Here is a 27,083-nt window from a genome sequence, read left to right on the forward strand (position 1 = left end):
CAAAATCCCAAAATCTTCAACCAAAAACTGTCTACTATTGACCTCACCCCATTCCTAAGAGGGCTATAAGGGGCGTGCATAAGAGCACAAAAGTGCCTACCGTTCCTGTTCTATTGTTCCCTTCATTATATCAAATTAATATAGTTGATGCATATTTTTTTAACTTATATATATATATATATATATATTCTTATTTATTTATTTATTTATCATATTTTTATACCGCCCTATCTCCCTAGGGACTCAGGGCGGTTTACAGGCAAATAAAAATACATATAAATACAAAGTAAAACAACAATTAAAAAACTTATTCCAAATAGCCAAATAATTAAAAATAACTGTGTACATATTAAAACACCTTAAAACCAATTTAAATTTAAAATTTTAAATCTAAAATCTAGTCCAGTCCCGCGCAGATAAATAGATGAGTTTTAAGCTCGCGGCGAAAGGTTCGGAGGTCCGGAAGTTCCTCCTCTTTCTTCAAGATATGTTGTTTTATCTATGACAATTGTTTGTGTATACTGTTGTGACAAAAAGAAATTAAAAAAAAACATAAATACGTCAGTCACTGACCTCCTTCCGTTGTTCCCACATGGCATTTTAGGGGGAAATGGGGAAAAAAAGTAATGTTTTTCTACAGATTGTCTACTTTTCTGCAACATCTGACTGTAGCCAGATCCAGAGAACTGACCTAACGCACCCCTATTTGATTTTGGATTCAGAGTTTATCAGTCAGATAGTCCTCGACTTACAATAGTTCATTTAGTGACCGTTCAAAGTTACAACGGTATTGGAAAAAGTGACTTAAGACCATTGCGTCCTCCCTGTGATCAAGCGATCAAAATTCAGACATTTGGCAACTCACTCATATTTATGACGGTGGCAGCGTCCTAGGGTCATGTGATCACCTTTTGCAAACTTCTCATACACTAAGTCATTGAGGAAGCCAGATTCCCTTATAATAACCATTGTTACGAACTGAACAACTGCAGTGATTCATTTAACAAATGTGGCAAGAAAGATTCTAAAATGGGGCAGAACAACTTTTTCACTAAGCAACAGGCATTTTGAGCTCAATTGTGGTTGTAAGTTGAGGACTACCTGTACACTTCTGTACCAGACGGGATGGTAATAGCTTTGAAGTTGCTATTCTTGGTCTGTGTCGTTGCATTGAAACCTTGGCAGTTTATTGAAAATTCTCCAGATGTCTATCCAGAAACGCCATTCTACTTTCTGAGCATTCCTTAAATAGATCATTAAAGCCAAAGTAAATAATAGAAATGGAAGTCTGGTACACACTTAATTACAGTAGAAGGAAGCTGCCCTGAATATACTTATTGGCTTCAGGAACGAGGGATGCTTGTAGGTTGGAGACGTTGGGCCGTGGTGGTGCAGTGATGGTGCAGTGGTTAGAATGCAGTACTGCAGGTTACTTCTGCTGACTGCCGATTGCCAGCAGTTCAGCAGTTGGAATCTCCCCTCGAAACTCGAGGCTCAAGGTTGACTCAGCCTTCCATCCTTCCGAGGTGGGTAAAATGAGGACCCAGATTGTTGGGGGCAATATGCTGACTCTGTAAACCGCTTAGAGAGGGCTGTAAAAGTGCTATAAAGCGGTATATAAGTCTAAGTGCTATTGCTATTGAGCAGAGACCCAGTGGGTCAAGATCTTGACTGGAGCCATGGTTTTCTTTGGGCACATCTTTTAATGTTATGTTCTTCTTTCCAGAAAATGGATCTAGTATTGGTGCCTCCCAAAACTCATGGCAACTTCTATGAAGGTGACTGCTATGTTCTCCTTTCAGTAAGTAACCCGAAAGTTGGCTATGAGGCATTTCTGTACAATGTAACTTTATTTTTGGTTGAACCTGCCACATACTCAAAAGACTATACACCAAATATTATGGTGTCATATGGCTATGAGCACTATGTAACTCCAGAAAAAGACAAATGATCCAATCCCAGAACTGACTGTTAGCACAGGCAGCAAAGAGCACAGCAAAAGAAGGACTTTATTCTCTAAGCTAATATTCTTCAACCTTTAGAGAAGTGTTTCTCATCCTTGGCAGCCTGAAGATGTGTAGATTTCAATGCCCAACTGGCTGGGGAATTCTGAGAGTTGAAGGCCATACATCTTCAAGTTGCCAAGGTTGAAAAACATGCTTTAAAACCTGGAGTTTGAACCTCAGATTATCCGCAAATAAAGTTGTACTGTTAAGTTGTCTAGAGATAATATTGAGGTACCACTAGGATTAAAAAATATTTTTGGGCTTTGGGTACAAACTCACCAGAATACTAAGATGGAAGCAACCCAGATACTCAGTTAAATCCCTTCTTTAATTTTCTGAAGGAACATAAAAGGTAAGGGTAAATTCAGCTGTTTACAATCCCCAAGTATTCAGCTTTGATTTATGTGCCCCATAACCTTTATCCTATCCACAGACCCGTAAATTGGGCAGCATCCTTTCCTATGATGTTCACTACTGGATTGGAAACTGCTCCTCACGAGATGAACAGGGCTCTGCCGCCATTTATACCATCCAACTGGACGACTATCTTGGAGGAGTCCCAGTGCAGCACCGGGAGGTGCAAGGCTATGAATCTGAGCTCTTCAGGGGCTACTTTAAGAAAGGGATCATGTGAGTAGGCTTGATCTTTGCCGAAAGACTGAAAAGATCATTTGAGAAGAAGGCCTTGAGGGTGGGTGGTGGGTGGGTGTGTAGGCTTTCCTTAATGGTGAGTATAATGTGTGTCTGTGTGCATATGATGGTCGGGAAATAGAAATAGAATATTTTTTATTGGCCACATCATGTGATTGGACACACAAGGAATTTGTCTCTGGTGCATAAGCTCTCAGTGTACATACAAGCAACAAGTGATAAATTATTATTATAATCATACAATGCATTCATCATAAATAATTAGAAATAATAGAATAATAATAAATAATTATAATAGAATAATTATTATCATTTTATTTATATATTTATTTATTTTATATATTTATTTATTTTATATATTTATTATACAGAATAATAAATAATCACAAATAATCAGAACTGCAGAAAAAATAATTACTACCAACCTGCCTTCCATTGAGGACCTGTATACTGCACAAATCAAGAAGAGGGCCGTGAAAATATTTACAGATCCCTCACATCCTGGACATAAATTGTTTCAACTCCTGCCCTCAAAACGACGCTATAGAGCACTGCACACCAGAACAACTAGACACAAGAACAGTTTTCCCCCGAAGGCCATGACTCTGCTAAACAAATAATTCCATCAACACTGTCAAACTATTTACTAAATCTGCACTACTATTAATCTTCTCATCGTTCCCATTACCAATCTCTTTCCACTTATGACTGTATGACTGTAACTTTGTTGCTGGCAATCCTTATGATTTATATTGATATACTGACCATCAATTGTGTTGTAAATGCTGTACCTTGATGAAGGTATCTTTTCTTTTATGTACACTGAGAGCATATGCACCAAGACAAATTCCTTGTGTGTCCAATCACACTTGGCCAATAAAAATTCTATTCTATTCTATTCTGTAAGATACAACACTCTGTGATTTAGAATACTAAACAATCAACATAAATCATATTAGGATACTAAATAAAACGATCAATGTTAATGGTAAGATACAAACCACAAAGCTATAGTCATAAGAAAATAAGGAATAGGTAATTAACAGAAAAGATGAGAAGGATAATAGTAATACAGCCCTACTAGGTAGTTTGACAACGTTGTGGGAATTAGTTGTTTAGCAGAATGATGGCATGGGGGATAAACATTTTCCCCCATGTATTTGCTTCAGTGTCAGTTATGGCACTTCATAAAATTGCTGAAGGATACTTTCACATGCTGATCATCTATTGCAGAAGAATTATTTTCTTTCCACAATATGCCTTTTGCTTTTATTAGAAATACCCGTGAGCTGAATTTACAGGATATGCATTACTTAATCCAACCACTAGATGGGGAGGGTCACGCCACAGTAGGTACAAACAACAGGCTTTCCCACCCTGGACTTAAAACACCCTTCACCCATCCTTGACAATAATTGACAGAGAACTATACTGGTGGGAATTGGTTATCCCCATTCTCTGTTCCCAGTCACTGCAACCCCCTGAATTCTCCTGAAACAATTAGCCACTCTCTCTCTCTCACAAACACACAGGTAGTATTAGTTGTATAAATCTCTAAGGGTCATCTTTAGCACAAAATCAAAATTAAGTATTCTTAACCCTCAGAAACTGTTATCCAGCTTGTCTGGCTATCATATCTTTTTCCTTTTCCTCTAACTTGGGACAGCTACAAGAAAGGAGGGCGGGCATCTGGCTTCAACCATACAGAGACCAATGTCTACAATGTCAAGCGGCTTCTACATGTCAAAGGAAAAAGGAACATTATGGCCAGAGAGGTGAGTTTGAGCCCCAGCCATGGTTTGACTCCTGCATTTCACATAAGCCACACGCTTTTTTTTTTTTTGCATTTATATCCCGCCCTTCTCCGAAGACTCAGGGCGGCTTACATTGTGTTAAGCAATAGTCTTCATCCATTTGTATATTATATACAAAGTCAACTTATTGCCCCCAACAATCTGGGTCCTCATTTTACCTACCTTATAAAGGATGGAAAGCTGAGTCAACCTTGGGCCTGGTGGGGCTTGAACCTGCAGTAATTGCAAGCAGCTGCTGTTAACAACAGACTGCATTAGTCTGTTGAGCCACCAGAGGCGCTTATGATGATCTATGAGAGCTATGATTGACTGCATCTCTTGATCATTCCCTGTCTGCTCTTGTATGCCCCTCATCTGCAGGTGGAGATAAGCTGGGACAGCTTTAACCTTGGTGATGTATTCCTCCTAGATCTGGGTAAAATCATTGTCCAGTGGAATGGTCCAGAAAGCAACAAGCAGGAGCGGCTGAAGGTATCGTTTTAGATATTGACCAAACGGGTAGTCAGCTCCATCTGAGAGTCTATGACACACAGGGATTTTGCAAAACTTTCTCTTTGTTCATGTCTATGGAGATTCTCAGTCATCCAGGTCATGGTGGTCCCAAAGGTGCTTTTTCAGGAGGCAACTGGACTTTCTGTTTTTTCTTTGAAGATGTCTCACTTCTCATCCAAGAAGCTGAACTGAAGAAGTTTCTTGGATGAGAAGTGAAACGACTTCAAAGAAAAAACAAAAAGTCCAGTTGCCTCTTGAAAAAGCACCTTGAAAAGGGTTTCTCTTTGCTCCTATTGTCCCTGAATCAGGCATGTCCCTTCTTAAAGCCATGGAGTCGGGAAGAAAAGAATTGCCAAAGATTCGTCAATAGGGAAAAGAAAAAATTGTAAGGCAAATGGAAGGCAAACTCTCTTTTGTTATATTTGTTTCCACATCATCATGGACATAAGTTTTATAGAACTTTTGTTTTTATAGATCAACTTTGGTGGATATAGAACTTCGTTTGAGCTGAAGCTCTTATTCCGAATCCAGAAATTACTAGGATAAAGAATGGTCCCAAATGGAACACTAAATTTAATATTTAATGAAATCATTTCCTATCATTTTAATATAAATTAAATCAATGTCATTATCAAGATTAATTTTCACGTGTTTAACCATTTCTCCTTCTTATCACATCCAACTGTAAATTTTAAGGGCAGCATTTAGTATTGTGTGGTGTCCTCTCTGAGCTTGGTTGTTTTCCTGCAGATGTTTCATTACCAAACTAGGTAACATAATCAGTGCCTAGTTGGCAATGAAGCCTCTGCGAGAAAACAACCAAGCTCTGAGAGCACCAAGGTCCTCCCATTTCAATCCTGAGCAACAAATATTCTCTTCTATTTAATGTTGTTTTGGAGGATCCTACTTAAGCCTTTTGTGGCTACGTGGATTTCTAGGGCTTCATCTTGTGTATCTGTGGTGTACATGAAGCCAGATAAACACAGATAAAAGAAGTTATGAAACGAGCTATATTTGCTTACTGTAACACCATGGAAAGCAAAACTCAGAGGAAGAGTGGATGGTTAGCATGCTAAAGGTCTTGGGTTCAATCTCTAGCAACTTCAGAAAAGGCAGAGACAATCTGAGGTTACCTGAAGGACCATCTCTTCCCTGAGGGACATCTACTGGTCCCATCAGGTCCACAGAGAGACATGCTGTGGGTCCCATCTGCATTCCATCTGACAGGCTCTAGGACAGTGGTGGCAAACCTACAGCACGCGTGGGCACTCTGTGGGCACGCAAACCATCTCTGTAGGCACCCAAGCTGTCTCTGTGGGCACGCCAGCCATCACCCCAGCTCAGCTCTGCCACACATGCACATGCACCTCCCACCAGCAGCTGGTCTTCAGGTCTCTCCCGTGCATGTGCTGGGGTGGGGCGCATGCGGGGAGCTGCGTGCACCTGCAGGGTCCTACATGTGCATGCATGTGGGGGGCCAGGTGCACATGCGCGGGGCACATGCCAGGGGTGAAATGCTCCCAGTTCGGACCAGATCGCCCGATCCGGTAGCAATGGCGGCGGGTGGTTCGGAGAACTGGTAGCAAAAATCCCTGCCCCCCCACCCCCGCATGCCCAGCTGAGCCACATCATCATGAGAGGTTGTTTTTTTTTTACTTTTAAAAGCATTTTTTCTTCAGCCAAAAAAATGCTTTTAAAAGTAAAAAAAAACCCGCCTCTGATGATTGTGCGGCTCAGCTGGGATTGTCGGAGCCTTTTAAAAGCATTTTTTCTACAACCTCTTCAGCTGAACAGGTTGCAAAAATGCTTTTAAAAGGCTCTAGCAATCCCAGCTGAGTTGCCTGATCTTCAGAAGCTTTTAAAACCATTTTTTACTACCTCTTTAGCCGAAGAGGTTGTAGAAAAAAATGCTTTTAAAAGTAAAAAAAAAAAAAAAGTTGGCCCACCCAGTCACATTACCCCCCCCCACCAAGCCACGCCCACAGAACCGGTAGTAACAAATTTTACATTTCATCACTGGTGCATGCGTGGGTGTGTGTGCGCATGTGCAGGGAACAGGGTGCAAGCGAGGGTACATGCATGCATGGGGTCAGGATGCATGTGTGGGGCCCATGCACGCATTGCATTTGGGGGGCTTGCGCGTGCGCTTTAGGCACTGGGTGTGGAAAAGGTTAGCCATCACTGATCTTGGAGATGACTGTTTTCTGCCATGGCATTCATCTTCTTACACATAATCCTTCCTGTGATGAGGTTATCCCCAACCCTTATGTCCTTCCATAAACCTCTCAAAATATGTTTCTTTTCAGCAAGACTGGGGAGCTCCTGGTAATAGGAAACCTGCATGCTGGTTATATTGCCTATAAACATATTCCCTCTCATGGTCTTCTCTAAACATATTTATACTTTTAATTGGTTTGCAACATGTTTTAAATCTTGGTTTTACTGTAGAGTCATTTTGGGTGAGATGAATAGCTCTATAACTTTGACAAATAATAAATAAATTTCCTAATACAGCACATAAAAAATCAGTGCCACTCAGGATCAGCTGAACTGAGCTAGACTGGTCAAGAGTCCAATTTCATAGGAGGTGACTTCCCATGTTCCTTCTCTCTTTCTTAGGCTATGCTTCTTGCCCAAGATATCCGCGACAGAGAACGTGGAGGCCGTGCTGAAATTGGAGTCATAGAAGGTGACGATGAAGAAGCCAGTTCAGATTTGATGGAAGTGTTGGAGAGTGAGCTGGGAGAAAGGACTCAAGAAATCGAACCTGCCATTTCTGATGAGATGGTGGACCAACAGCAGAAGGCCAGCCTCTTCCTCTATTGGTGTGTTGAAAATTTTTACTCATGGCCAAGACTTGACCATAGTTGTTTTTCATGCAGCAATTGCATGATTGGGATGGATTGTGAATGTTGATGAAAGTTCCATTGAAAAGATGTTATAGACCAGGGGTCATCAACCTTTTGGACCTCAGGGACCACTAAATTCATAATTTTAAATCCCACCGACCACTAATATGATCTGCCTAATGACCAGCTGGGTGGGCGTGGTTAGGTGGTCATGTGACTGGGTGGGCATGGTCAACTTGATGTCACTCACATTGAGGGGCGCCTCGCCGGCCTCTATTCGCCCCTCCCAGAGATGGTCAGCCAGTTCCAGGCCATGATGCAGTCCCACTGGAATAAGGCCCTCCAGCTCTTTGCCACTTCCTTCCAGCCTTTGCCCAAAGCCCCACACCAGGAGGCTGAAGCAGACCCTAAGTTGGAATTTCTGCCCCCCTCCGACCCACACAAAAAGATGGTAAAGCTTGAATAATGTCAGCCGGGCAAGAAAAGCTGGAATATATATGTCAATCTTGATAAAATAAACCTTATTGGTCCAAATTTGTAGGTCTGTGAATGGTTTCAAAACCCAAATCAAAATTATCTCTGAAGCTACTGTAGTTATCTTTGAAACTATCTCTGAAGTTTACTGGAACGTCTTCACTGATGCTACTTACTTGATAGGTTGCCATTTTTCTAGATTTTTTTGTTTTGTTTTAAATAAGATCTATAAAATTATAGTCCAATAGTAACTTAACACCCATTTCTGCTCTAGGTCAGGGTTATATACTTGCTGAATATTCACAAATCATCCTTCCACCTTGCCAGACTGTAGTTCACACAATCACAAACTAACTACCAAGGTATTAAAACAGAGAAGGAACAGCTAATGCAGGGGTAGTCAACCTTTTTATACCTACCGCCCACTTTTGTATCTCTGTTAGTAGTAAAATTTTCTAACTGTCCACCGGTTCCACAGTAATGCGTTGTGTATTGTCGTCTGCACATGCCTCTCGCGCACTGTGGATTGGGGCTGGGGAGGGCGCGTCGGCTACCAGTTCTGCTTGTCTGTTACAACCGGGTGGTGTGTGGGGGAGATGCGCGAGCTATTCTGGGACGAGGCTCTTTTGTTTGCGGTCGCAGTATAGCGCCATTTAGTTTCACTTACGTAACGTGAACTAAACTTATGCGTGAGTGATACAAATAGTATATTTTCAGAAATTTAAATTTTCACGGGGAATTTTGTGAAAACCTAATGAAAATGTTTTTAAATAATGCGATGAATTTTTTTTAAAAAGTCAATTAAATTAAAAAAAAGGAAAGTGCTTCAATATCGGACAAAACCCCTATCGTCCACCAGGAAAGCTGGAACACCCGCTCGTGGGTGGTAGGGACCAGGTTGACTACCACTGAGCTAATGAATCACACAGCTGAATGATGGTCTCTCTGGATGGATTCAGACATGCTTATGCCTCAGTTATTTATAGTAACTTGGGCGGTCCCTGCATTAGAGATGAAATGGTAATTGTCTCTATTGAAACGTGTCAGAATGGGAAGTATTGCTATAAGTATTTTATTTGTGATGGTTAACTTACTTCTTAATCAATCAATTAATTAACATTTACTCGTGTGGCCCCGTGCTCACACTGGATACTCTGGGAAGAATTAATCTGTATCTGTAAGAAATTCTAAAAGAAATAGTTCAGGAATTCTGCCATTTCCAGTACTCAAACTAACCAAACAAGCAATCTCATCTTCTTTTCTAGTGTTACAGATTCTGGAGGACAAATAGAAATTACAGAAGAAGCCAAACGTCCTCTCAGGCAGGAATTATTAAACCACAATGTAAGTCTAAGATCGACATGGCATAAATAGCGCTAAACTGAGCTTCTTAGCTCTAATACAGGGGTGTGAAACACAATTTCATTGAGGGCCGCATCAGGGTTGTGTTTGACCCAGGAGTGAAATCCAGCAGGTTCTGACAGGTTCTGGAGAACTGGTAGCGGAAATTTTGAGTAGTTGGAGAATCAGCAAATACCACCTCTGGCTGGCCCCAGAGTGGGGTGGGAATGGAGATTTTGCAGTATCCTTCCCCTGGAGTAGGGTGGGTATGGAGATTTTGCAGTATCCTTCCCCTGCCATGCCCACCAAGCCACACCCACAGAACCGGTAGTAAAAAAAAATTGGATTTCACCACTAGTTTGACTTCAGGGGGCCAGGTTGGTTGTGGTCAGGTTGGGCGTGGCCAGCTCAACGTCACTCGTGTTGGGTGGCCCTGTGGTGGCCCAAGCACTCTGCCAGTGAAAACGGGCTCCTGAGCTCCGTTTTTGCTAGCAGAGCCACTGTGGGCTGATCCTTCACGGTTTCCAGGTTGGCCTCACAGGCCAGATCTAAGCACCCTGCGGGCCGGATCTGGCCTCCAGGCCCCTTGAGTTTGACATCCCTGGTCTAATACATCAACAGAGTAGCCTATTGGATTATTACATTAAGCGGATTGAAGCCCTACATTCTTTTGCTGACAGTGTTTCCCTAGAAATATTTTATTAAAATCCAAACATATGGCAAGCATATGATGGCACAAGATTTTGGAGAGATAAGTTTGTGTTTGCTATGGTCAATTTAATCAGTTTAGTGAGAAAGCCTCATTTTCTGCCAAATGATACTCTTGAACATTAATAACATAGCTTGGGTTTGCACAATTGGCTAGGCTAAAATGTGATTGGTTGAGTTGTATCTCAGTGTGTTGTGTGAATACAGCTGAGGATATGTGAATGCTACAAGTGGAAATTTTTCTCCACTTGTCTGTCAGTTGCTGATCCCTACAATAAACTTGACCTTATCCTGCTATCACACAAAATATATCAAATATTTTTGCTCACTGTTCAATTTAGGGTTGGTGTTAAGACAGGGGCCTTAGTTTAGTAGCAGACCCCTATTTTGCTCATGAGGGATTTGAGCTTCAGCCTTTGCTGAAGAGGGATTTCTGGTAAGACTAAAACTCCTGCCTTAAAACCTTGGAGAATTGAGCCAGGTGGGTGAATGGCCCTAGGGATGTACAGGCATTTTCCTGTAGTCTATTTGTCAGGGGTGTGGGCAGGAAATTAGGATTCTTAATTTTTATCAATTTCCCAATCGCTGTAAAACCAATCCAGCAGCCCAAGAAATCCATTTTTGCACTGATTTGAACTTTTTTTTTATTTGCAGTAACTGATTTACACTATTTATACCATACTTTTAATTATCTCCTTTGGGCTTTAGGATTGCTACATTCTGGATCAGAGCGGGGTGAAAATCTATGTCTGGAAGGGGAAAGGAGCCACTAAGCTGGAGAAACAAACAGCCATGTCGAAAGCCCTGGTATGGTGGAGTAATCCATTCCAACTCATCTTCCCAATTCTTTCTCTTTTAAAAACTAGATTCTAAATCGATTTCTTAACGTGGTACTTTAAAAAGTAAAGCTTACATCTTTAGTGCCAGAGGTGGCACGCAGAGCCCGCTCTATGGGCATGCGCACCGTTGCCAGATGCTCTTCTGGTTTCCAGTGCGCACATGTGTGCCAACCAGCTGGTCTTCACGGGCGCTGGAGCACTGGAAAACGGCTTGAAAAACGTCCAAAAACAGCCAAAAAACAGGCTGTTTTTTTGGTCCGTTTTCCGACCTTTTATGGACCATTTTCAAGGCCAAAAACAGCCCAAAAAACGGCCAAAAAACAGACATGCATGCTGGTCTTTGGTTTTCCAGTGCTCCGGCATGTACACATGCACACACACGCACACATATACATGTGTGTTCCGGTTTGGGCACTCGGGGCTGAAAAGTTTCACCATCACTGGCTTACATGCTCCAGTTGCTAGTGGTGTGAAATATTTTTTAAAAATTGTAACACACTTGTGTGTTTGTTTGTTTTTTAAAAAAATCGGTATTAATTTGTATCAGCCTCTATTCTAATAGAACAACCCAAACTTTTGCAGATTGTATACATACAGTAATCACTAGAGTCAGAGCAGCATCTTCAGCAGGCCTATTGTATGCATGAACTACTGCTCAAATCTGCATGGTGAAAACTTTGAACCAGCCCTATTAAGACAGTAGAGTGAGAACCTTATGTAGCTTTGTTACCATCTTGTGGTTGTCTGGATTTTTGCAGCCCAAATATGATAATATATCTAAGAAAAATAGTTGGAGAGAAAAGGCAACTATATATTGGTACATTTATCATACGTTTCCCTTTTGGGATCTGCAGTGTTACACAAACAGCAGAAAGGAAGTAAGAAATAGTAAGCCAAAAAAAATACAGCATATGGAAAAGGTTAATAATAAAAAATAAGTAATAAAACTAATAAAAAAGTTTTAATCGAAAAAGGAAAGGATATATCTCTCTGTGTGTATCTATATATCTATATCTATAATCTACATTTATAAATCTATCTATCTATGTGTTGTGTCTCGCCCAATCTCACCACAGCCGGGGCCTTCTTATCTGCTTCCGAATACGGAGGAATGTCCTAGTATGCCTCCCGGCCCCAGCCCTGGCTCCATGCCCAGACAGGCTGAAGAGAAGGAAATATCTCCAGCCCCCAGCTCTGGCTCCATGCCCAGGCAAACGGAGCAACTAGACCCCTCCCCCTCCTCCACAGCATGTGAGCCTGAGGGAGGTCAATTGCCAACAGCCGCAGACTGGAGTGACCCTCGCGTCAGAAGACTTGATAGACGGAGGCAACAGAAGGAAGGGAGGGGCAGGCCTGGATAAGTGCTGAGTCATGGAGCCACACCCCATGGCCTATATAAAGGATCTGCTTTCTGGCATTCTCTGAGTCAGGCAAAGTCTAAACATATCTTGCTGAAGTCACTTTCTGGTCTCCTGCCTGCCCTGAGGACTTTGCTAGGACTTTGGCAGAGCTGCAGAGGCACACCTGATTCGGATTTCCCTGACCCGGCCGTCAGCGGAGGAGTGGGACACAACACTATCCATCCATCTATCCTTCTCTCCATCTCTCCATCATCTATCTATCTATCTATCTATCTATCTATCTATCTATCTATCTATTATCTATCATCTATCTACCTACCTACCTACCTACCTACCTACCCATCCATCTATCCATTTGTAGATATAGATGTAGATATGATTTATACTATCACTATTCACTCTATTTCTGTGGAACTTTTTTTCATGGCAAACCGTCTTTGTCCCTACACCATTCATACACACTACTTTATTTCTTCCCTTTTATTCTTTTAACTTTTGTAGGATTTTGTCATCTCTGCCCAACCACGCCTTTCGTCGTCTTCTCCTTTCCCTCGACTTGTTCTCTTAAGTCATTCTTTCTATATGACCCAGTTACGTCAATAGACTTCCTTCCAGCTAATCACCGATTTGGATTCAATCCAGCTTAATTTATCACCCATTCAAAAAACTCTTTTTTATCATACACATTTTGGATATACTCCATTTCATTGCATTAGACTTACTTTATGTTTCTCAAGACCCATACAATTGTCACTTCCACAGAATCAAGTCAGCAGAATCATGCTCATATAAATAACCATTTTCACTTCTGTTATCTAATTTGACAGAACAGATCTGTTACTCCTCACAACTTTTCTATTAACAAACATTCGTCAATGTTCTGTTGAAAAGCAAAAGCCAGATTTACTGAAAACAATATATTTCAACATGTACAACTTTAAGATGTGTGGACTTCAGTCCCCAGAACTCCCCAACCAGTTTCCTAAGTCTATACATCTCAAAGTTGCCAACACTGAATTAGGGTGATAACAGTTAGGGTGTAAACCAGAGGTGGGTTTTAGCAAGTTCTGACCAGTTCTGGAGAATCGGTAGTGGAAATTTTGAGTAGTTCGGAGAACCGGTAGTAAAAATTCTGACTGACCCTGCCCCCATCTATGCTCTGCCTCTCGAGTCCCAGCTGATGGGGAGGAAATGGGGATTTTGCAGTAACCTTCCCCTGGAGTGGGGTGGGAATGGAGATTTTACAATATCCTTCTCCTGCCACACCCACCAAGTCCCAGCTGATTGGGAGGGAAATGGAGATTTTACAGTATCCTTCCCCTGCCAGGCCCACCAAGCCACGCCCACCAAGTCTCACCCACAGAACGGGTAGTAAAAATTTTTGAAACCCACCACTGGTGTAAACAGAGTTGTTATGCTACTTGTCTTGTTCCTCTAGGAATTTATTAGGAAGAAAGGCTATTCTTCTAGCACCAATGTGGAGATTGTACATGATGGAGCAGAATCTGCCATGTTCAAGCAGCTGTTTCAAAACTGGACCGTCCAGGAACAGACTGTAGGGCTAGGAACAGCCCACAACGTGGGAAGAATCGGTAAGAAAGATCTCGTTGCTGACCATGATGCTGTATGCCATCTGAAAAGAGAATTTCATAACATCCTGGTCTCATTTTTTTCCTGTTGAAGCCATCTTGAAACAAGGCTACAGAATCCCAGGGCTACAAAAATTCGGACGGCCATTAGATGGCACCAAAGAATTATAGAGCTCTCTGGGTCTTTTTGCTGCTATTTAGTGATCAACTCAAGTAATAGAGAGCCAATTTGGTATATTAGTTAAGTGCTGCTAAACGGGCTAAACGGTCACTAAAGCAGGCTGGGTGGCTTTGCAGCCTAGCCTACCTCACAGGGCTATTGCGGGGAAAATAGGAGGTCAGAACATTATATGTGCCATCTTAAGTTGTAGAAACTAAAGATAAAATCCAAATGTAATGGTTTCCATTCTGAAACCATCTCATCAACATGATTTGGGGATGGATAGATTTTTTTTAGGATGAAAGCATGGATTTTACACACACACAGAGAGAGAGAGAGACACACACACACACACACACACACACACACACACACTACATGTCACTGCAGTAGGCTGGAAATCTGAACTGGGACCCTCAGCTGCTCAGTCATTATTCACCCTTGCACAAATCCTTGCTCCAGTCCCCAAGACAGACAATGCCAATCTCTCCCTCGGTAATAATATCCTGTCAACATCTGCAACATTAATCCCTGGATTCCTAAACTTCTTATCCAGAATTTTAGCTCTTGGCTCCTCCACACCTTTTTTATTTAGGCTAAAACACCAGAGGCAGGGGTGGGATTCAACCGGTTCGGACAAACCGGATGTTAATTTTAATCTGGTTCGCTGATTTTAATCTGGTTCGGTTGTTCCAAGGACTGGCTGACCCTCCCCACCGCGCCCCGCCCCTCCCAGGAATCTCCATGCAGCGTTTTGGATGCCAAGTAAGTCCAGGATTCGCGCAGAGGTTCTGGGAGGGTGAAAAACAGGCCTACCGGAAGTTCAGAAACTGGCCTGTTTCCAGCCTCCAGAGGGCCTCCGGTGCCCAGGGGAGGCTGTTTTCGCTCTCCTGGAGGCTCAAGGAAAGCCTCTGGAGCCTGGGGAGGCTGGAAAACAGGCCTATCGGAAGTACCGGAAGTCCAGAAATGGGCTCATTTCTGGCCTCTGGAGGGCCTCCAGTGCCCGGGAGAGGCCATTTTTGCTCTCCTGGAGGCTTGAGGAAAGCCTCTGGAGCCTGGGGAGGGTGAAAACGGCTCTCCCCTGTGGTGCAGGAGGCCGAGCAGGCCACGCCCCCATGGCCACACCCACCCAGCAACTAGGCAGCGAACCGGTTGCTGAAATTTTTCAATCCCACCACTGACTAGATGGTAACTTGCTCTGCAACCCACATGCCAGAGGTAGAAAAACTATGAGCTGCCAGCAGTTGCTGAACCAAAAATGGGTTAATGGCCAATTTCTCCCTTACATTGTAGGTCTTAAGAGGGCGATACGGGTAGTCCTTCACTTACGACCACAATTGAGCCCAACATTTATGTTGCTAAGTGAGGAATTTGTTAAGTGAGCTTTCCCCCATTTTACGACCTTCCTTGCCACATTTGTTAAGTGAATTGCTGCAGTTGTTAAGTTAGTAACACGGTTGTTAGGTGAATCTGGCTTCCCCATTGACTTCGCTTGTCAGAAGGTCGCAAAAGCGGATCACATGACTCTGGGGACAAAGCAACAGTCATAAATATGAACCGGTTGCCAAGTGTCTGAATGTAAAACACGTGACCATGGGGATGCTGTAATGGTTGTAAGTATGAAAAATGATCATATGTCAATTTTTTCCCTTTGGATGGTCATTAAACCGGTGGTCACCAACTGGTGGTCCATGGATCACGGGTGGTCCGCGAGAAAATTTTGGTGATCCACAGAAAAATTATTTGCATTTTTAATATTGCACTAAATCAGGGATCCTCAAACAAAAGGCCTGGGATGGATACATGCAGTGAACGTTTGTGTTGTTGCAGAGAGTCTCTCCCTTCAGGGTCTTCTTGTGTGGGTTGGAAGGGGGCAGAAATTCCGACTTGGGGTCTGCTTCGGCCTCCTGGTGCGGGGCTTTGGGCGAAGGCTGGAGGGAAGTGCCGCTGGTGGCGAAGAACCAGAGGGCCTTGTTCCAGTGGGACTGCATCATGGCCTGGAACTGGCTGACTATCTCAGCCCACTGAGCCTCCAGGCGCCGGTACCTGGCCTTGCACTCCTGCAGGTCTTCCCTCTACTTGAAAAGCCTATGCTTGTAGTCCTCAGTGAGGTGTTTCTCCTGAGCCTCCTTCTCAGTCAGATCCAATTTGAACTGAGCTGTTTTGCCAACTCTTTCTTGTGGTGGCTGCTTAGCTCCAACAACTGCTTCTTGTTGGGGCCCTAAGGAGCCCGGGTGGGGAGGCAAAGAGTTGGCCACGCCCACCCAGTCACATGATCACCTAGCCATGCCCACCCAGCTGGTCATTAGGGAGATCATATTAGTGGTCTGCAGGATTTAAAATTATGAACTCGGTGGTCCCTGAGGAACGAAAGGTTGGGGACCCCTGCATTAAACGAACTGTTGGAAGTCGAGAATTACATGTACTGAATAGTTTCTGAATAGCAATTTCTGGAGGGCCACGCCTTCTTCTTGCCTAATTCAGGCCAATCCGATTTGTGATATGCCTCTACTTAATCATGATTTGCAAATGCTTTCGGTTTCTTTAATTTCGCCCATCTTCGGGTGAGAGCATGTTTTCCCCCTCACAGAGCTCTGGTCTGAATGATCTCATCCTTCTTTTCAAGCTAAGGTGAGCCAGGAGAGATTTGACGTTACTGCCTTGCATGCTTCGCCACAGCTGGCAGCCCAGGAGAGGATGGTAGATGATGGGGAAGGAAGCGTTGAGGTAAGAGTTACAATTTCTGGTTTCTGCTGTGGAATTCTGGATTCTCTCAGTTGACTTTCTTGCGAATATAACCCGACTCCCTCCCCCACTTTCTTAAATTACCATATTTTTTTGGAATATAAGACGCATCTTTTTCCCCCAAAAAAGAGGGTGAAAATCTGGGTGCGTCTTATACTCCGAATGTAGCCCCACCCAGCTTCTCAAATGGAAGTTTCAGAGGCTGAAAGAAGCATCAGAAAAGAAGCCCCCAAACAGAGCTTCAGAGGCTTTTTTTCTGAAGTTCTGTTTTGGAGACTTTCAGAGGCAGAAAACAGTTTTTTCTAAAATGGAGTTTCAGAGGCAGAAAAAAAAAGCAAAAAAAAAAAAAAGCAAGACACAAAGCTCACAACCAAGGAACCTGTTGCTAAAATTCACCTCTGAGAACAGCTGATGAGTGGTATTCCAGGAGGCCAATCCACCTGCCAATCAGCTTTTTTCTTATTTTCCTCCCCAAAAACTAAGGTGCATCTTATACTCCGAAAAATATGATAAATCTTCTTGAGAGAGAAGCAACCTGAAATTAAGGAGAAATTTCCTAACAGTGAGGACAATAAATCAATAGAACAGCTTGCCTTCAGAAGTTGTGGGTGCTCCATCACTAGATGTCTTTAAGAAGAGACCGGACAGTCACTTGTCTGAGATTTCATAGGTTCTCATGCTTGAGCAGGGGCTGGACTGGAAGACCTCCAAGGTCCCTTCCAGCTCATTCATTCTATTCTATCTCTGATAGGGAATAGCAAATTCTGCCACAACTTAGCATCATTATCATGCCAGGCATTATATATTCTGCACTCTGTAACAGCGCACTGTGACATCATGCTGGCCACCCGACCCCGGAAACATCTTTGGACAGCGCTGGCTCCCTGAAACGGAGATGAGCAATGCTGCCCCTATAGTCAGCAACGACTAGCCAAGTAAAATCCACAGGGACTCCTTTACATTCCTATTATATACTGACTATAGAATAGGACTTTGTCTCTTAGCTTTTGACATTTGGAGGGATCCATATCAGAGGTGGGCTTCAGCAGGTTCTGACCAATTCTGGAGAACTGGTAGCAGAAATTTTGAGTACTTCAGAGAACTAATAAATACCACCTCTGACTGGCCTTGCCCCCATCTATTCTCTGCTTCCCAAGTCCCAGCTGATCGGGAGGAAATGGGGATTTTGCAGTAACCTTCCCCTGGAGTGGGGAGGGAATGGAGATTTTACAGTATCCTTCTCCTGCCACGCCCACCAAGCCACGCCCACTAAGCCACACACCCCAAGCTATGCCATGCCCACCAAGCCACACCCACAGAGCCAATGGTAAAAAGATTTGAATCCCACCACTGATCCATATCTGTGCTTATACATGTGCTAGGTCGTAAATGCTAGAAAATCGGAAGTGTGAAATATATGCCTGCTGGAATCTGGTGTGCTTCCAGATGAAACTATTAATGTGCAAACACACTGCCTTGTTCACAGAATTTTACTGAAAGTCCAGACACAGTCATCGTCATCATCAATTTCTAACTTTCCCACACTTTTCTATCATTTCATATATGTTTTTTTCATTACAAGTAAGGATCTATAGGAAATATCTACAATATCTATGGTATGCAGGTCTTGAAATGTTAGTAGATCAAAAGATGTAGATAAGGTTGTGCATCCATTTCAACTACCAATCCACAAAGCAAATGCCTCATGTATTATTATTATTATTTACTTTATTCATTAAACACGAAACTCAGTCAACTGAACATTCAAAAATGCATCACAAATCTGCACTACTATTAATCGTTTCATAGTTCCCATCACCAATCTCTTTCCACTTATGACTGTATGACTATAACTTGTTGCTGGCAATCCTTATGATTTATATTGATATATTGACCATCAATTGTGTTATAAATGTCGTACCTTGATGAACGTATCTTTTCTTTTATGTACACTGAGAGCATATGCACCAAGACAAATTCCTTGTGTGTCCAATCACACTTGGCCAATAAAAATTCTATTCTATTCTATTCTATTCAAATACCATTGATTAGTGCTAATGGTTGATAAGGGTTGCTGCCAGCATCCTAGGTATCAACCAAGTACCTTCTTAAGATGTACGATGTTCCAAGTAGCACAGTTTTTTGCAGTTCCACTGTTGTTATTGCAGGAAGCTGCAATTTGTTGATGTATCTTATACAATTCTTGGACATGGTAACAAGTGCTCCGATGACAATGTGTATCACTATTACATGTTTCATCTATAATCACATTGTTTTGATGGCCAGGTTGTGATATTTTGTCATTTTTTCCAGGTCTTTTCCCCTGACTCTGGTAGTAGTAGTAGTAGTTCTAGTTCTTCTTCTTCTTCTTCTTCTTCTTCTTCTTCTTCTTCTTCTTCTTCTTCTTCTTCTTCTTCTTCTTCTTCTTCTTCTTCTTATTATTATTATTATTATTATTATTATTATTATTATTATTATTATTATCCATCTCAAGAAGTTAAAAGTTAAAAAGGCTACACATTTTTCCCCCCCAACAACAGCTACACCTGTCCTTTTTTCATCTCTCTAGATCTGGAGGATTGAGAACCTGGAGTTGGTAGAAGTGGACAGACAATGGCATGGGTTTTTCTATGGTGGAGACTGCTATTTAATCCTGTATACCTATGAGTTGAAAAATAAGCCACATTACATACTTTACATCTGGCAGGTAGGTGTAGAATCTCAAATATAAAGCTTCTAAACAGGTGTCCCCAAAAAGGCAACTGTCACCCCTGGAGCCATTTTTAATTGGAGTCTTCAGGGCTGCCACAACAGTGGATGGGCAAGCTGTGGGAACGGGAGGGGGCAATGGAGACAGTGTGGGGTGTGTAGTCATAACAACATTTTTCCCTTGGGAGTTAAAGGCATTCAGCCTGCACCTGGGGAGGCGTCTGCAGTCAACTACAGTTGGGACACTGACCTGACTGGACCATTGGACTGATTGGACTGACTGATTGGACTGACCATTGGACTGATTGGACTGATTGGTACATGTGGATGGAGGGGAAGGAACTTTGACCTTCCTTTGGGTGGGGAAAACCTGGAAGCTTTCAGATTTGGGTTTTCCCAGATGTGCCAATATCACATCTCTAATAAATTCAAAATGCCTGCCTTGGAGTTTTGATTCTGTTGGGGGTATTACGTAGAACCGTGACAGCAACTGGACTTTCTTGTTTCTTCCTTGAAGACATTTCGCTTCTCATCCAAGAAGCTCTTGCTCTGAACTGAAGAAGCGTCTTGGGTGAGAAGCGAAACATCTTCAAGGAAAAAACAAAAAAGTCCAGTTTGCCTTTTTAAAAAGCACCATTGGGATAATCATGACCTGAATGACTGAGAATCTCCATAGACATTCTTAACAGGTTCAAACCATTTCTTTGAATTCAAGCCAGGACTGAATTGCGCATAGTTGATACAATTGAACGACATTTCAAGATTTACTTATTGCTCATTCCAATTATCCCAGATCGGATAAAAGTGGGTTTTGTTTGGGTAACAACACATGAACCTATCACAATAGGGATATTTAGATTGACTTAAAGTGTTTTCCCTACATTGGGTAAAAAGGACATTCTGCTAAGGGTTTTGGGGTCATGAAGGGGAAAAATTAGGAAGCACTGGCTTATGCACTGGATCTGTCTAGGCCAGGGGTCTGCAAACTTGGCTCTTTTAAGACTTGTGGACTTCAACTCCCAGAGTTCTTCAGCCAGCAAAGCTCTGGGAGTTGAAGTCCGCAAGTCTTAAAAGAGCCAAGTTTGCAGACCCTTGGGCTAGGCAATGAAAGAATTGTTTTCCAAGGCCTGAGAATATTTACGTAGTGCTAGAATCTGCTAAAAAAGTGATTTTTTTCCTTGAACCCTCTGCGCATCTTCCTAGGTACACGATATATATATATTAGCAATTTCAACAGAATGTCCTCTATATAGATGGCACTGGAGCCGGATTGTTTAGGAACAGGTCCAGACCTTGATTTATGTTTCATTGCCTTGTTCTAATCCTCCCCCCCCCCACTCCCATGTTTTTAGCAGTGGGGGAGAAAATATAAGGATAAATGTCAGTATTTCAGTGCAACAATTGATATGAGGACAGAAAATTTTATTTTTTTATTTTTTTTATTTTTATTTACATTTATATTCCGCCCTTCTCCGAAGACTCAGGGCGGCTTACACTATGTTAAGCAATTGGATCACCCCTTTCCAAGTTTGCCGATTTCATCATAGCTGTCTCAGTTATGATGAAGTCATAGAGACTGAGAATCGCCACAGATATATCATCATAGTGTTTTACAACTGAAATTTCAAAGCTAGCTGGAGAGAAAGATGTTATTACTTGCTTGTGAAGTAGATTTATATCATCCCTTGCGATTCATCCAAGGTGTTAGTACCTATTCTTATAAAATCTGAATCCAAATCTCTCCATAACAAGCTTAGGTAGACAGGTAGAGATTTCACCTACATAAGATAAAAAGTTTTGTGAAGTAGATTAGACAGAGAGATCCTGATGTTACCATCAGCCAAGGCTAAATGGAGATTTGAACCCAGATCTCGCCAGTCTAACTCCAAGACTGCTAATGAGAATACAAGTGGTGATTCTTAACCAATGTGTACTGTAAGTGTAAAACGACAATAGCAGCCATAATTCCTTTTCAATTAAACCATGTAGTGTTTTCTCAATGTTATCAGGGACGCCATACAACAGTGGATGAGCTTGCTGCCTCGGCTTATCTTGCAGTGCAAATGGATCAACGATACAATGGGGAACCTGTGCAGGTCCGAGTGAATATGGGCAAGGAGCCACGTCACTTCCTGGCCATCTTCAAAGGCCAGCTTGCTATCTTTGAGGTAGGAAACAGGTTTATGCAGCATCTGCTCTCCCACAAAAATACTGTACCCAGTTTTGGTCACCACACAATAAAAAAGATAATGAGACTCTAGAAAAAGTGCAGAAAAGAGCAACCAAGATGATTAGAGGACAGGATACTACTTTACAAAACCTTTAGTAAGGCCACTCTTGGAATATTGCATCCAGTATTGGTCACCACAATATAAAAAAAAGGTGTTGGGATTCTTGAAAGAGTGAAAAGAAGAGCAACAAAAAATGATTAGGGGGCAATCATAAAACATATGCTTGCAGGAACTGGGTATGTCTTGTCTTTGAAAAGGATTAGATGATAGCAGTGTTCCAATATTTGAGGGGCTTCTACAAAGAATATACAAAGAATAGGTCAACCTATTTTCCAAAGCACCAGAAGTCAAGACAAGAAGCAATGGATGGAAATTAATACAAGGAGAGAAGCAACCTAGAATTAAGGAGAAATTTCCTAGCAGTAAGAACAAACAACCAGTGGACTGGCTTGGCTTCAGAAATTGTAGGTGCTCCATCACTGGAGGCTTTCAAGAAGAGATTGGACAACCATTTGTCTGAAATGGTGCAGGGTCTCCTGCTTGAGCAGGGGGCTGGACTAGATGATCTCCAAGGTGTCTTCCAACTCTGTTATTCTATGTCTAGAAACTGACAGTGAGAGGAGAATCAGCCCTTAGTTTAGGATTAGACTTTCTTGGAGTCTAGAATCAAAATAAGAGTCAAATTCAGAGTGCCATAATATTGATAATTGGAGACCTTACCTTTCTATTTTGATTCAGTTGGAAAACCTATGGAAACAGCCACATTGAATAAAATGTGAATTTAGGATTAGAAGCCTTTGAAGTCCTGACTGAAAATAGGGTGGGGTGCCTTTTTAAATATAGTGGGCCTCATCCATTTCCATTTTATCTCATTTTTACTGCAGGGGAAAAAAACATTCTGAGGTGGAAAATCGCTACTTAGAGTTAGGTTTCCTTACAGTCTGAACTCAAAACAATGCTGACTGCTAGGTTCAGAGTATGTTTTAATGGACAATGGGAACAACAAAACAAGCAAATAAACAAAACAAATCCAACCCCTAGTCAAATAAAATCTGCAATTTTAGGTAATATTTTAGGCTTCTCTGAAAAGGATCATGAGAGAAATACCAGATGACATTTTATGGATAATGAGTTTGTTACGTTTGCTTTTTGACTCTGTTTTGCTCCTGGACAGAAACAAGGAGATGGGGGGGAACCATGCTGTATAAAGGAAATGATATAGTAGTATTGGGAGAAATATCCATCTGATTCAGTTCCAAGCTGGGAGAAAGACCCTGGAATCATGGAGGCTGATTGGAAAGAGGGTTTAATGGTGAAACAGAAGCACATGGGTGGTTCTGGGCAGCTGACCACATGGAGTGGAGAGTGAGGGATATTTATACCTTCTCTTGGGCTTTGAACTTGAACTTCCTGTTCCTGTGCAAGAACATGTATTCTATTGGCTGTTGTAGGGGTCTTAGCTAACCCGGTAGGCTATCTGAGAAGTTTGGTTGAAGCTTGGTGTGATGTAATGTCTTTAGGAGATTTTGCAACCCAGTGAGCCCTGCTGCTAGATAATCCTATTATGTCCTGGAGGGTCATGTCTTAATCCCATCACCTTGCAGCTGAAGGTCTTTTGTCTTGTAAATAGGATGGCCCAGTCTTTCTTAACCGGCACCAAATATCTGCTGGGGGCAGGGAGCAGGTTTCTGTCTTTAGAAACATGTTTCTCCTTTAGGGAAATATAATATTTTGCCTTTTTAAATATTTCTCAAAATATTTCATTCTTCTAGGAGGGGTGACTTCCCTCAGTAGCCTCAAATTAGGTGCCTCTGACATTCAGGCTCTAAATAAGATTGAGAAATAGCAACAATTGTTTCTTGCAAAACAATTATTGGGGGGAAAAATGGCTAAGAACCCCTGCTAAGGCCTCACCTTGTATTCCTATCTTGACTAATGGAGTCCAGAATGGGTCTTATGTATTTTTCATTCCGTCATGTCTGTGGAAGAGGCAGATCTTCCAGAGAGGACGCACAGATACATCTGAGTTGACACAAACAAAAATAAGTTATTTTCAAGAGATTACATATGGCAGGACAAGAAGCAATGGGTGGAAATTAATCAAGGCGAGAACAAACCTAGAACTAAGGAAAAATTTCCTGACAGTGAGAACAATTAATCAGAGGAACAACTTGCCTTCAGAGGTTATCTGAACACCTCAGGATTTTAAGAAGGGATGGGACAGCCATTTGAAATAGTAGGGGGTTGGACTAGAAGACCTTCAAGGATCCTTCCAACTCTGTTATTCTGTTATTAAGTAACTTATTGAATGCCTGGGAAAAATACAGGAAAGGAATAAACTCAGAGATTCCCCTTCTTGCCTATGAATGTCTGTGTTGAGGAAGATACTAAAGAAATAGAAAGACAATGATTTGTTCAGATTGAAAGATTTTATTATGAACAGGACAGCATTAAAGATTTTTGAGTCTTTTGCTATCCACACTTTCACTGATTTCAATACCTTCAGATAAACAGCTCAGCAACAAAGAATTAGGGAAACAAAAGGGAATTTTGAGAATCCGAAAAATCTTCTAATTCATAATATTCAACATTTGTTAAGCACAGTGAAATATAGTAAGAGACGTCTCAGAATCTGAACAAGTCAAAGATGATATGATTAAATGGATGGAAAAGTTGAATATGCTAATAGAGATGGAGCAGTGGGAACAGAAAAAGTATTACATTTACTCCAACTATTCCAGTTACAGTTATTAAAATTAGCAGTTCTCTTTCCCTGAAATGTTGGGAATGCAATAAACAGACTGGATCCTTCTTCCATATGTGGTGAAAATATTGCATAATTCCAATCACATTGGAAAATCATTACAGAAAAAATTTGAAAAGTCATAATATCATTCCATCCTGAAATATTTGTTATTAAGTTTTGATTGACTATCTGCCATCAAGCCAATGTTGATCCTTTAGTTACTACACAGATTTTCCCTAGAATAACCTAACCTGGTCCTTCAAGTCTTCCAGTGATTTGCATGATAAATGAAAATTATTCAGCCAAACAAAACTGCAGATCATCTTAATAATAAAAGTCTAATTTACATGGTATCTTTCAGATGTTTCAACCTACAACTCCCAGAATCCTTTGCCATTAGCTGTGCTGATGGAAATTGGTCAAAAACCACATGGAGGCAGGGGTGAAATCCAGCAGGTTCTGACAGGTTTTGGAGAACCGGTAGCAGAAATGTTGAGTAGTTTGGAGAACTGGCAAATACCGCCTCTGGCTGGCCCCAGAGTGGGGTGGGAATGGATATTTTGCAGTATCCTTCCCCTGCCATGCCCACCAAGCCATACCATCCCCACCAAGCCGCGCCCACAGAACCGGTAGTAAAAAAAATTGGATTTCTCCCCTGTCTGGAGGATACATTTTGCATTACCAATTTGGTTTGCAGAAAAGTTGGTTTGTTCTGCCTTTTTGTCACATTCTCTGCAGGGCGGGACATCCAGGAAAGACGGAAATGAATTGGAACCCCCTGTGAGGCTCTTCCAGATCCGTGGAATAGAGATTTTCAACAGAAAAGCAGTGGAGGTGCCGGCTTCTGCTGCCTCTCTCAATTCCAATGATGTCTTCTTGCTTAAGACACAGGGAGACCATTTCCTATGGTATGGCAAGGTGAGACCAAGAGCTTTAGGAGCTGGAGAAAATGTCTATATCAGAGGTGGGTTTCAGCAGGTTCTGACCAGTTCTGGAGAACCGGTAAGGGAAGTTTTGAGTAGTTCGGAGAACCGGTAGTAAAAATCCTGACTGGCCCCGCCCCCATCTGTTCTCTGCCTCCCAAGTCCCAGCTGATCGGGAAGAAATGGGGATTTTGCAGTAACCTTCCCCTGGAGTGGGGTGGGAACGGAGATTTTACAGTATCCTTCCCCTGCCACGCCCATCAAGCCATGCCACGCCCACCAAGCCACAGCCACAGAACCAGTAGTAAAAATTTTTAAAATCCACCACTGGTCTACATTAGCTTTCCATTAACTTCCAAGTTAATGGCCTTCATTTTTCTATTTTACATCAGAAAGAATGGTATGCATTCATACATGCACAATGAAAATAAAATGATTATTTGGCACGCAGACTCTAGGCTTTTAGGGAAGAGGGAGAATTCATAGATATCTTATTTAAGAAAGTTTGAGGAGAGATGAAAGTGGATAGTATTTCTACCCAATGGCTCTACTTCTCTGTGGTTTTTCTCCCACTTCTGTGGTTTTCATGCCAGGGTTCTAGTGGAGATGAACGAGAAATGGCTAAGGAGCTGGCTGCTATTATCTGTGATGGACTTCAAGAAACTGTGGCTGAGGGACAAGAACCGGCTGAATTTTGGGAGTTGCTCGGAGGCAAAGCCCCTTATTCAAGTGATAAAAAGTAATGACTGCTATTAATTTTTTTTGTCTTTTAATGACCCCGTAATCCCTTGGAGCTGAGTGTTTACTGGCCAGATGCCCTTCCTGTCACCAATGCAGAGTTCGTAGCAGATATTTTCACATTCTGCCCAGGGGTGAAATGCTCCTGGATCGGATCAGATCGTGCGAACTGGTAGCGATCGTGACTAGTAGTTTGGCGATCCTGGTAACGATGGTGGAGCAAAGCTCCGCCCATCTGCCTGGGTGTCATTAGGTAAAGGTAAAGGTTCCCCTCGCAGATACGTGCTAGTCGTTGCCAACTCTAGGGGGCTCATCTCCGTTTCAAAGCCGAAGAGCCAGTGCTGTCCGAAGACGTCTCTGTGGTCATGTGGCCAGCGTGACTCAACACCAAAGGTGCACGGAACGCTGTTACCTTCCCACCAAAGGTGGTCCCTATTTTTTCTACTTGCATTTTTACGTGCTTTCGAAACTGCTAGGTTGGCAGAAGCTGGGACAAGTAACGGGAGCTCACCCCATTATACAGCAGCACTAGGGATTCGAACCGCCGAACTGCCGACCTTTCGATCGACAAGCTCAGCTGTCTTAGCCCCTGAGCCACCGTTCCCCCCGGGTGTCATTACTTCCTGATTTTAACCAGGAAGTAATGTGTTTTTTACCTTCTGTTCATGCACAGAAGGTCTGCATGTGCATGTGACACGCACGCGAGT

The 27,083-nt window shown here is 42.2% G+C and overlaps 1 protein-coding gene across 1 annotated transcript in view; it reads left to right on the forward strand.

Moving 5' to 3' along the window:
- Nucleotides 1-27,083, forward strand: part of AVIL (advillin) — a 47,005-nt gene that overhangs the window by 10,324 nt on the left and 9,598 nt on the right. Inside the window, exons 3-15 of the mRNA XM_058168846.1 lie at nucleotides 1,727-1,801; nucleotides 2,440-2,636; nucleotides 4,324-4,432; nucleotides 4,832-4,942; nucleotides 7,583-7,788; nucleotides 9,552-9,630; nucleotides 11,044-11,142; nucleotides 13,974-14,127; nucleotides 16,911-17,011; nucleotides 19,599-19,736; nucleotides 21,748-21,906; nucleotides 25,454-25,633; nucleotides 26,232-26,377. Of these exons, the coding sequence (XP_058024829.1) occupies nucleotides 1,727-1,801; nucleotides 2,440-2,636; nucleotides 4,324-4,432; nucleotides 4,832-4,942; nucleotides 7,583-7,788; nucleotides 9,552-9,630; nucleotides 11,044-11,142; nucleotides 13,974-14,127; nucleotides 16,911-17,011; nucleotides 19,599-19,736; nucleotides 21,748-21,906; nucleotides 25,454-25,633; nucleotides 26,232-26,377 (1,754 nt within the window). The remainder of the gene's footprint in view (nucleotides 1-1,726; nucleotides 1,802-2,439; nucleotides 2,637-4,323; nucleotides 4,433-4,831; nucleotides 4,943-7,582; nucleotides 7,789-9,551; nucleotides 9,631-11,043; nucleotides 11,143-13,973; nucleotides 14,128-16,910; nucleotides 17,012-19,598; nucleotides 19,737-21,747; nucleotides 21,907-25,453; nucleotides 25,634-26,231; nucleotides 26,378-27,083) is intronic.

Source organism: Ahaetulla prasina, chromosome 2, assembly GCF_028640845.1.
Source record: "Ahaetulla prasina isolate Xishuangbanna chromosome 2, ASM2864084v1, whole genome shotgun sequence".
In the NCBI taxonomy this organism is placed as follows: Eukaryota; Metazoa; Chordata; class Lepidosauria; order Squamata; family Colubridae; genus Ahaetulla; species Ahaetulla prasina.